Source organism: Haliaeetus albicilla, chromosome 13, assembly GCF_947461875.1.
Source record: "Haliaeetus albicilla chromosome 13, bHalAlb1.1, whole genome shotgun sequence".
Classification (NCBI taxonomy): Eukaryota; Metazoa; Chordata; class Aves; order Accipitriformes; family Accipitridae; genus Haliaeetus; species Haliaeetus albicilla.
Window position 1 is genome coordinate 34,649,357 of NC_091495.1, and position 12,112 is coordinate 34,661,468.

General features: G+C 38.1%; 1 protein-coding gene across 1 annotated transcript in view; it reads left to right on the plus strand.

Annotated features, from left to right (window-relative positions):
• The window catches only part of COG2 (component of oligomeric golgi complex 2), a 33,112-nt gene that overhangs the window by 19,563 nt on the left and 1,437 nt on the right, over positions 1-12,112 (plus strand). Inside the window, exons 12-18 of the mRNA XM_069799632.1 lie at positions 334-395; positions 1,696-1,847; positions 3,268-3,468; positions 4,290-4,362; positions 5,608-5,750; positions 8,034-8,173; positions 11,339-11,519. Coding sequence (XP_069655733.1) covers positions 334-395; positions 1,696-1,847; positions 3,268-3,468; positions 4,290-4,362; positions 5,608-5,750; positions 8,034-8,173; positions 11,339-11,519 — 952 coding nt within the window. The remainder of the gene's footprint in view (positions 1-333; positions 396-1,695; positions 1,848-3,267; positions 3,469-4,289; positions 4,363-5,607; positions 5,751-8,033; positions 8,174-11,338; positions 11,520-12,112) is intronic.

The window sequence follows — 12,112 nt, forward strand, 5'->3', positions numbered from 1 at the left end:
AAAACCGTAACAAAATAAAAAGCTTCACTCCTCAAAAAAGCTGAAGACTTGACACTCTGTGAGCTATCATTTTGATAATGTTTGCAACTGTGACTAATAATTTCCCAAACTACAAGCTTCGTATCTGCCTGTAAAATGTCAAAGGTTCTCTTCCAAGTGTTGGTCTGGTTTATATCCCAATTTATGTTGGGCAAAAATAACCCCATGTTTAAAATTTGTGTATGTGCATTGATAGAACATTGAAATAATATTGAAATAAACATTGAAAAAATGTTTAGGCATCAATTTAAGCAGTTGTTGAATTGTAATATTCAAAACTTTTCTATCTCTCAGATTCAGAGAAATAGCAGGGGCCTTAGAAGAAGCACTTTCAGATACGTTAGAGGAAGCACCAGGTAAACTTTTATTGCAAAAAATAATTTCTCTATTGTGAAGGAATCGGTGGTGTAAGTAGCAGTGGTTACTGTCTGTCTGCTGAGTATTTAGTAACATGTATCCTACAGGTTCACATGAGCTTTCTGTTTTCTGATGAGCTGATTAAACAGTGTAATACATTTTTATAGAGAAGGCAATACGAGAGTACTGTTCAGTGATCACTTCACTTACTAAAAACACCCCTTTTGGCAGCAGCCATTAACATATTTGTGGAAGTATCCCCTCAGTGCAAGAAGGAACTAAACATGCATTTGGCATCCTCTAAGTGACAACCAAAAGGCTATGCTGTGTTATTGGGGCACATTTTTCTTAATTGTTGTAGGGCTATGTAGAGGCGAAAATGGCGCTCTGTTGGCAGCATTTAGGCTTCCTATGGTTTATAGTGTTGCTATCTGCTCCAAAAACATACATTGATTATGAGAAGATGAGGAGGCATGCACAGGAAGGATTAGAGTGGAAGGGAAAACGTGGTATATTCATTAGAAGTGTATTGTAATCAGAAAAACTTACTTCAGTTAACAGAGTAAATACTTACGAATGCCGCAGCTAAGAGCCAGATAAATATGTGTCTGTGTGTGTGTATATATATATATGCACACACATGCTCTCTGAAGAGAGCAAGGAGAAAAAAATCCTAACGGAGACGAAATGCATAAAACCTACCACTTTGAGGTGTTTGCCTGGAGCTTGCAGACACATTTCTTAGCTCTCTGATTGTATACTATAAAATGTTAGTGCATGAACTGCTTTAAAAGTATTTGGTTTAAATATAGGTATTCCTACTGTTTTTTAAATAAATATTTCTAGCAGATATCTCAGATATAACTGTGACAGGAGCAGTAGTTTAGTGCTAAGACAGTATTACTGTTAAGGCTGGCAAGCATGTCTAATACAACTCCTTCATAAGACAGCCAAAAATTATGCTAGAAACTTTATCTCCTGAAGTGGATTATTTGGCCAAGCTGTTCCTGCCTTTGTTGCAGGCAAATTCTCATTTGTTGCTTTTGCCTGCACAGCTACAGCAAGACTTAGTGGAATTTTAAATCTAAATCAATGAGGAGCTAATACTTTAAGAGTTTGTTTCCGACAACGCTTAATAAATCCTCTTTGCTATCTTTGTGATTGTGTCTTTTGGAATACTCTTTTTTTTACTTTTTTTTTTTTTTAACAAAAAAAATCTCGGGTAACACAATTACACTGATGTTACAGCTTTTTAAAATGTGCTTAGGAACTTGACCTTTGTTGTTTGATTGTTTCTAGCTGGCAGCTCATACTGTCTTTTGGCCACTCACATGGTCTGGACGAGTCTTCTGAAGTGCTGGTCAGATCAAATGTTTTTGCCATTATTAGCACACCGTCTTTGGAAACTTAGTCTGCAAATTTTGGCACGCTACTCTGTGTTCGTTGGTGAGGTAAGAGAACAGCATGCTCATGGTTTTGGTGATTGGGTATGTCCATCAATAAGAGACCTTTTGAAAAAAAGTATGTGACCTCTTTTTAAGTGCTTTTTTCCTGAATTTAGCATTCTTTAACAAGAACACTTTCAATCAGTTCATGAGTGTGTTTTGTAAAAAGTATCACTGCAAAATATGTTATTAACCACAGATTTCAGTGCTGCTGCAATATTACTGTCTGATGGTTGCCAAGGCTGTACTTCCATGTAGGCTTAAGGCTGCCTCTGCCACTGAGAGAAGTAGCCATAATCTTTGGGTTTTTTTCTGTTTGTGTAAGTGTTTGCTTGTTGATACAGTGAACAAGGTTGTGAAACTGAGCCAGGTAAAAACTAACCCTGAAAAAAAAAAAGGGGGGGGGGTGTAAATTAATCCAGATCAGTTGCTCAGTGTTGAGACTGTAACACTGGAAGTTTGATGGGCAACTGACTCAACATCAAGGATTCCCTGCTTCTGAGCAGGAGAGGTTGCGTGCTTTGCTCTTCTACTCCCTGCTCCCAGCCATACAAGTTTCCCCCTGTTTCTTGTGTCATAAGAAGACAGCATGATAGAATAATTTGGTTTTAAAGGGTTTTCTGGAGGTCACCTGGTCCCAATTCCTGCTCAAAAGAGTGCCAGCTTAGATAAGGTTGTGCAGAGCCTTTTCAAGTTGAATTTTTAGTATATCCAAAGATGGCAATTTCACACCTCTCTGGGAACCCTGGTTCAATGACTGACCACTTTTACCTCATATTTGATCAGAATTTCCCTTGCTACAGTCGATGTCCCTCACTGTACCTCAAGGAAAAGTCCGATTCCCTCTTCTCTATACATGCCCCTTAGGTAATTGAAGACAGCAGTAAGATCACTCTTTATCCTTTTCTTAAGACTCAAAGACTCAGTTGTCAGCTAAATTGGCTCATGAAAAGTACTGGTAAGTACTGGAGTTAAAACAGAGTAGTTGAGTGAAGCATGTGCCTGACAGCAGAGGGCTAGAGGAGGTGGGAGTAAGGGTTTTTTTGACAGCAGTGAGCGGTTATGGTTTTTGTATTCCAGCATATGAAAATAAACCGTTTCTGTGAAGCAGATAGCGATCAAATTTTTGGCCCTGCACATCCCTCCAGTGCAGAAGGTCATTTGAACACCACACAGGTGAAAATTGCTGTAGGACTGGACTGCCCTCTACTATAGTGACAAATTTGCTCCAAATCATCCAACTCCTGAGTGCACCAAAAACTGTTTTAAAAATACCTTTTTTTAACGTAATTTAGGAACGCTAATATCCCTTGTAAGTGTGGCATTCTAATGCTGAGAACTTACAAGTCCTTTATGTGCTGTTTGTCCAACTTTAGCTGCCTTCACTGTTGCTAGGGCTCACTCACATCTCAATTTCATGTTTCAGGTTTCTGTAAGGCCCATTTCCAGTGAGAATATGAAGGAAAGCAAAAAATCAGTGCCAGTTGGTAGAAAGGAATCTTCTGTCAGCCTCAACCCTGGTGAGGACCAAGGGAACGGGGCTGCTCCAGAAAGTCAGCCCTTGCCTTCTGTATCTAGTACTCAGTTGGTATATGTTGCTGCAGATCTGGACAAACTCCAGGATCAGGTTTGTGCTTGTGACTTTACTTACAAAAGAATCTTTGTTGATCTTTGTGCCAATATTGTTTGGCATCTTGTTAAGGACATTAAATTGTTTAAAATAATGTACCATAAAGCAATTTTTTTTATCTTAAATGCTAAAACTGGAGTAGTCTGATATAGAAAATATCACCTGAAATAAATGGTCTACTCTGTGCTTATTTGGAATGGCAGATTACAGAGAAACCACTTCAGGTATTTAAACTGTTTTTATCAGTAGCTGCTGGACTTAACCCCTAAAATAATGTTTCTGCTCATTTTTGCTGCAGAGCGTCACTGTGTCAGAGTCTTATCTTTGCTAGTAAAAACTCTGGAGTGTGGTGCAATATTCAGCTTTAATATTATGTTCTCTTTTAAATGTTTACTGGTTTTAGTCTTTGAGGTTGAGAAAGGTTTTCTCATTATGATTATACTTTACTAATGATCCAGAACCTTGGAAAAGAGATGTATGATACCAAATTTTCTTCCAATAGGGGTGAATTCTGTGTATTTTTGGTCAATAAGGATGGTATTTCTGTAATTTGTGAAGTTGTAAGTTGCATGTGGGTTGATAATATTTTGTTAATTCTAATTATTTCCTCTGAGGGCAATAGTAAGATAGGGGATTTATTGCATAGGCCTTAATTCCTGTGAATATTGTATTCTTCTAGTACTGATTTCCCATAAATGCAGTAAAAATGTAGAAAAGATTGAAGGTGTCTTTTGATGCACTGGAAACTTAAAGAATGTAGGAAAAGTAATTAAAATATGTTTATAACATGACTGTATCTCTTGGGTTTTTTTGTTCAGATTCCTGATATCTTAGAAATGATTAAACCAAAACTTGAAATGATTGGCTTCAAGAATGTATCTTGTATTGCAGGTAAAGCTGAGAGGCTGAATTCAGTCTCTTTCCCCTTTCTCCCAAATCCCTTCTGCCTGCTAACCAAACAAAAACAGCTTTTACACACAGTTTCATTATTTACAATGAAAAATTTGAAAATACTAATGTTTTTATTATTTAATGAAGCTTGCTTAGGTTTAAATTGTTAAATAGAAACTTTTGAACACATGTTGAGTCTGGAAAACATTTGATTACAATTGAGTGAGTCTGAAGTGCTTTGGGTTTTTAGGGGAGGGGTTGGGTTTGTTTGGTGGGATTTTTTGGAAGTAACTTGTCATTGTCCAGTAATTAGGATGCTTCTCCAGGAAATGGGGGACCTAAGACAAGGAGATTCATATCATACCTTTAAAATCCTACTTGTAAAGGAAATGGGGAAGAAGTAAGGAGAGGCTTTCCATTATCCAGTTGAAACTAAAATATTTTTCTAAAAAGATTTTTCTCTCTCTGGCCTGATGAATCATGTAAGGAGAAGAGTTATCAAAGTTTCATAGTTAAATACCTTAACTTCAGAGGACAGAAGCAATTAAGTATTTTAGCCTCTCTTTTTCTGGTTGTTTGGTTTTGGTTTGTTTTGTGGGGTTTTTTTGTAGTCTGATCATTCTTTATGTGAAACATGGAGTCTGATTTTAATTTAGTAACTAAAGCCAGGCACGTAGCTGGGTGAGTGAACTAGTCTCTGTCTTCAAGTACAGCCAGAAGTTCTGTGCTGTGAATTCCACTTAAATCTCTAAATCAGGGTTATTGGTAGATGTCCAAGTCCCTAAGAGAGGTAGGAGCTTGTGCACATCCCCTGCTCAGTAGATAGTCTGCTGTCAATCAGAGCTTTGAGTTGAGCATGTTCCAGACACTCCTACAGGGAATTTAGGTACTGTGAGAAGGAAACTGTGGTAGTGAAATTCTTTGGTAGGTCAGAGCCTTTTGATTCGAGCCCCTTGCTACATTGGTAATACTGAAAAAACTGTGAACCTGGAGAATGTTACCTGACCCCTATTTTTCTTTCTGTCCCTCCATCAGTTTTTCCAGCTAAGGAATGGTTAATGTTACTGGTGATGTTTTATATTTTATAAATGGCTGGTGTGTATTTATTTAGTAAGCATCCTGTATTTGACACCCGCAGCCATCTAGGATAGTGAGTGAGATTGGGATGATGGCAGAGTTCACATAATTTATGTTGTGATTGGGCAGGGTAGCTCAGTTTAAACTTTAGCATTTTTACTTCAATAGGAGCCTTGGAAGACTCAAAGACTTCTTTATCAGCCTGCGTGCCTACCTTGAATAACAGGATTATCCAGGATCTCAGTGAGTCCTCCTTCGCTTACCTGAAGAGTGCACTGGAAGTTCCAAGACTATATAGGAGAACCAACAAGGTCAGTGCTGGTTGCAGATGAAAAAATAAATCAGTAAGGCCTATGCTAAGAATGCTAACGGGGTAGTACATTTATGAGTTCTTCAGGCCTGTCCATATCTGCTTGACAGTCAAGAACCCTGTTAAATACCATGAGATAATTTAGTGATTTACTGTTTACCTCATTGCAAAGGAAAAAAATAATGGTATTTTCAAAATTTTAGGTAGGCTAACAAAGATGAGAGCACAGGCCTGAGATAGAAGGAAGAGCAAGGAGTAGAACGGTTAATGTGCAAAAGAAAAAGGGTTAATGAGAATAAATGTGTTGCCCTCGTGTCATAACATATACCATAAGAGGCAGTGCTGCTGAGTGGCAGGCTTCTTTTGGGAGGATGACTTTTCTGCCTGCTATGTCAAGAAACTTCTTCCCAGTGAGCAAGCAGCTTGGATTTGATTCAAGAAGTATCTTGCACAGAAGGAACAAGATGAGAATGGCTAAAAAGAGTAATTTGTTGAGAAACTAATAAAAAGTAATGGTGAAATACAGTATCAAACCCAATTGTCTGATCTTGGCTTGTTCTACTACTGTGACATGCCTTTGCCAGTCTGTCTGCAGAGTTGTGTTGGTAGTTAGCTTGGTATCATTCAGGCAACAGAGAAAGATTTGAGTAACAGGAACCACAGACTGCTACATCCTTGCCTAATTTGAACACAGAAGGCTGTTCTTTCCCATTCACCCCTCTCCCCTTGCTCTCTCTTCCTGCTTGTTTGTGGGGTCGTTTTGGTTGGGGGTGGGGTGAAGGTTACCTTGGCTCACCAAAATCAAAAGCACTTTCCTGGCTATCACGAAGAAACTGTGCTGCCACCAGCAATGCAGTAGCTACATGGAAAAAATTAGAGCTGTTAAGTCTACTTCTTTCAAAGGTATTAAATTTTCTTTGTGTGCTAAATATTTAGGGTAAGCTGAAAGAGAAGTTGTTCCTAAGGGAGTAGTTTATTACTTCAGTTTATTACTAAGGTTTCTCACTGTCTTAGTTTTAAGGACACACTTAATCAGAAATTGTATTTAAAAAACAGAAACAACCTCAAGACTAATAAAATTCATCTATGTAGTGACTAGATTGTTCTACTCTTTCCTTAAGTAAAAATATTCTTTGTTAGAGACAGAACAAAGTATGTAAGTCCAAGGAGGGTGAAAAACCCAACAATCCTACACTGCTTAGCTCAGTTATCTGAAAGCAAACTCTGCATAGTGATTTAGTGGACTGCCATAATCTCTCAGTTGTCCATGGGATGTTTAAGCAGATGGTGGGCTAACTGTGCCAAAGCAAAGACGCAGGACTTGGCCACCTTCAAGTCAGTTGAGTTGCTAGCTTGAGCTCTGTACTCAATGAGTGTGACTGCATTGCTTTCTTGGCCATCAGTCTAACTGGCTTTGTGTGGTGCAAAGCCTGAACTGATAAACAGGAGAGAGACAACTTGGGTAGAGAAGGTACTTCATTACAGTCATGTTAAGTGCTGGCAACTTTATTTTTACTATGTTCTATTACTTTGATTTTTCACCAGAATTCAGAATTTGGCATGAGGATAGTCTTTGTAGGAATTGGATGTGCAAAAGCTCTTTTGCTTGGCCAAGTTCTAAGATTTGAAACTCTTAAGAGGTTAATGAGGTATTTCAGGTGTCAGATTTTGTGTGTACCCTGGATACGTTCCATTGCTTTGCAATGCATGAGATTCACCCAAGCTATGTATGGGTCATCCCCGGAGAGATGAAGCACTCTGCAACCAAAACTAGCTGAGAAGAAGATATTGAGGGGATATTAGTTATCCCAAAAGCATTCTCCTGGAAAATATACTGAGGCAGCAGGATGGTATAAGAACAGAAGGAACAATGTCTTCAGCTTAGTGAAGTATAGTACAAAACAGTAGGCATTTTTAAAAAGGTTTAATAGTCTGTTGTGGACGCTGAGTCTGCTCAGCTTTCTCTGAAATCAGCATAAGCAGAAAGGGCATTCAGGATCACGCCCTGATAATAGGAGTGGCTGGTGGCACATGCATCTCAAAAAGCTTTGGTCATTTTGAACCTTGTTTTATATTATATCACATTGTATAACACTACCGAATGATTTTGCGATGGTGTCTTTGCTATGTACAATGACCTCTACATGGATTTGTCGTGAATGGAGTATGTATCTCTTTGCTTAGGTGCAGCTTGGCATTTTACATATGTGCTAGAATTTGGTGTTGATGCTTTCAGTAAGTAAATGGTTCTTTTTCCCCATCTTGTTTCCCTGTCATCTACCAGGAGGTGCCAACTAAAGCTTCACCTTATGTTGATAGCGCTCTTAAGCCCTTCTACCTACTACAGAATGAATACAAAGATACATTGAAGCAGCCCATGGTTCATCAGTGGTTGGAAGGTGCCCTCTCTGAAAGCACACAAAAGTAAGACAACCATAGAGAACGTTCTTTGCATTAATTAAAAACTCCACTGTCCATTGAATGGGCACAGGAAAAAAACAGAACACTATGAATTAGCATAAGTGTAAAAATCCAAGAATATACCCCTCTTTTGGCAGGGTGTATTTCTTCAGATACTCTGGTGTTAGGTATTCAGCAGATGAAAAGCAGGGCAGGGAATCCAGAGACCTGGCTTCTGCTCAGATCTCTGCAAATGTGACATTGTGGATAGGGCATTTGAAAAATTGTTTGGCTGTAGTAATGCAGCAGTGAACTAAAAATTTGCATTTTGTTTCAGAATTAACATAAAACCTTAACCTCATGTTATTTTCAGTGAACAGTGGTTGAATTTTCAAGAAACTTGAGTTATGCTTTTCTTTGACTTTTTTAATGTATGTAATGATTGTCTAACTTTTTAGTGGTTTAAAAAAAAAAGCTTTGGATTTTTTTTAACTGCTGAAGAGGTAACTTCACGGTTTAATAAGGCAGTCATAAAGCAATACCTTCTTTAGAAGATCTTCTGCTTCCTAGTTAGCATCTTGAAGACTTCTTGAGCATGAATATCCATCTGAATTAAGTTCGTTATTGGATTTTGTTTCTGTCTGTTTGTCTAGCTGTATTTTAAATTCATACTGCTGTGGGATGTTGCATTCTGTGAGTTCAGACAGTTAAAATGAGTAACATGAGAAGGCAATACTTTTTGGAAGTTTTTCCAGATGATTTCACTGGATACCCCCTACTTCTTGCATTGTGGAGAATTTATTCCTTGCGCCAGCTATAATTTTTTATATCTCTGTAATCTTGCTTCAGACTAAAGAGTCCCCTTGCCGATTTTGATGTTTCTTTCCTCTTCCCTTCTCTATAGTTGTTGTTTGCTCATTTTCTTTGTCCTTTCTGGTCATAGATGGTATGGTCAGAAGAATCCTTGCAGGTTAAAGTGTGATGCTGTGATTTCTGTCTGTCCTTACATGGTTTTTCTAATAATTCTTAGCATATTGTCTTGTCTGTTGGCTGCTGCCGAGCATTGGATTAATGTTTTCTGAGAATTAGCCACATAATACTGAGGCTTCAAACACTAGTCAGAACATGAGTTCTTGCCTGCCCTTCGCCTCCTTATCCCTCCCTGCTGCTCCACTTCTGGCACCTCTCAGGTACTTATTAATGCCCGATGCCTATGCAGCGCTTTGCACTCACTTTTTTGGTTATTCAGAATAAATTTAAAATTATAAGACAATTTTGACACTCAAATATTCACCAACTGTCCTTAAAATTATTCTTAAGTATTTTGGACAGGGCTGAGCATAGATTGGTCCGGATTCCACTGGTCACTTCCATTTTGCACAAAACCTGCTTTTTCAAGCTTGGTGTCTCTTTTCTTAACCAGTTATTAGTCCATAAAAAGAAGCTTGTTCTTAACCCACAGCAGTTATGTTTAGGTAACGTTGCTGAAGGACTCCAAAGATTTCTGGAATGTCAAGTTGCGTGCTTGTAGAGCTAAAATATCTTAGAGAGAATTCTTGTCTGTCTGTCAGTCTATGTACCTCTCTGTGTCTAGTAAGCCTTGCTTTTAAAGAAAGCTTCAGTAAATCTGGTGATACCATGCAAATTAAGTAGCTGTTCTGTAGTTCCTTGGATCCAGCCAGAGCTTTTTTTCCCCCAAAAGAGCGGTTTCTCACCTTCCATGTCAGCATTGCCAAAACCAACTTAAGTGCTAGCTTAAACACAATGGTAATAGTTAAACATGGGTAAGATCGGCAGGGTCATTTGCTAATTTCTTAGAATTTTCTGTTGAATTCTGTTTTCATAATTTGTTGCTACTATTCTTATCAGTTTGTTTTAAAATGTCTTGTCCTCACTGAACAAGAAAATAGGCAAAGAAACTGAATTTCTTAAATGGAGGAATATTGTAGTTTCTTCGTTGAGAATGTAGATGCAAGTAATGAATTTAATTGCCTGCTGTGACAATATCTTCTGGCATCCAAATGAGAAAAAACAGAAAAGAGCATAAACTGGTTAAAAACCTCTGAGGACTAAACTTGCTTATATGGCAGAAGAACTTCAAAGTACAGCAGAAGTAGGAAGTCTTCACAAGTGAGTGGTACTAGGAAGTACCACAACGTATGAAAAGAGAGCACGGTTGACTTCTATTGGTATACTTTTACTTTTTGTAGAATGGTATCTTGAAACAGCTTCCATGGCACTGGCAGGCACTTTTTCTTTAGCCATTCCTATCTAATTATCCCTTAAAAAGCTTGCCTGCTTTCTGTTGCCTCCCTTTTTAAAAGTAAGCACTGGGAAGATTCTTTCAACTTCCTTAATTCTTACAGTAGTTGTTTGATTATGGATCCTCTAATTTCCCACTGTTGCTCTATTTTCTCCTCTTAGCTATTCTTAACAACTTGCTGTCCTGGGCATCTGTTAGTTAATTATATGATATTATGCCTTTCCATTTAGGCATGAGATTTCAGTCCATAAGGCTTTTGGAACTTTTGCTGATTAGTTGATTTGTTTACCTTGTTTGATTCTATGCTTGCTTTATTGTGGATCCCGGTATGTGGGAAGTGGTGTTTTATTCCGTCTATACTATTTCTAACTTGGCATTACTGTTTTTCTGACTTTTCCTGCCAGCTTCCTGAGAGTCCTGTTTAGATCAGTTTCTTCATTTTAGAAATAGGCACTTCTGACTGATGTGCACTTGCACACTCTCATATACATGCACACTTCTATAACTTGTCTAAAACTATGTATTTTTCGGTCTGTCAGGCTGTTATTCTTGTCCTGCTTGTAAAAGGAATTTAACTTAGCGCTCTATTGGTTGTAAATAGAGGCTGATTCAGACTTTTTGAAATTGAGCAATTGCATTCCTTGGTCTCTATGGAGTTCAAACATCTTGAGCAGGTCAAAAATGTTGTGATAAGAAGGAGGCTTCAACACTGAATAGTAATCTTCAGATTGACCTCTAGAACTAATGATGGAAATACTGATTAATTGATAATGATGGAAACATAAGTACCTTCCTCACAAGGAAAACCATTCCTACCAGCATTGTTCAGCATTTTTCTCAGGGCCAGTGGTGTACTAATGTGTATCAAGTAGGCTTTTCTGTAACTGTGTAATTTTTTTATTTCTCATTAATCTTCCTTAATTTAGGTATTATGAAACTGTATCTGATGTGCTAAGTTCTGTTAAGAAAATGGAAGAGAGCCTAAAAAGGTTGAAGCAAGCCAGAAGAACTACAACTTCAAACCCTGTTGGTACAAATGGGGGCATGAGTGATGATAACAAAATCCGACTACAGCTGGCCCTAGATGTTGAGTATTTTGGAGAACAAGTAAGTTATGAGGAACAAGTTTGTTTACTGTTACTACTGGTTTTGGAAGGGAGTGAGATATAGGAGGAAAGGGAAGCTTCACTTACTTTTTTGGTTTGGGGGGGGTTTGCATTGTTTTTTCGCATCTGTATAATGGAGGTGACTTGAGACTTTGGTGATTGTAGATACCACTTGAGCAATGCATGCTTTCCTGTCCTTTCTTATACACATGCATAGCTTGTGTTTCTTACTATTCAAAATTCAAGTACTGCTTAGGTGCTTAGAAGCACAAAGAAGAAACACTGTGTGGACGGATCAGAGGGCAGGGACCTTCCTTAGCTCTGATGGAAACATCTTTATGGCCCTGCTTTTGTTTGCCTTCTCTCTGGGTATTTCCAGCCTTGAGTTACTGCATAGTCAAGGGTCTATTCCCAAGAGCTTTGAAGATGTTAGCCTTATTTTACAGATGTTAGCCTGTAAGTTCCTTTCAGTGCCAAATATGAAACCTTAAATAACAAAACAAATAAAAGAAGAAAATATTCCAGGAAGTGTGTGCAGTAGCTACATCAAATTGTATAGGCATACTGTTTTGTACTCATTTTTTTCTGAAAATT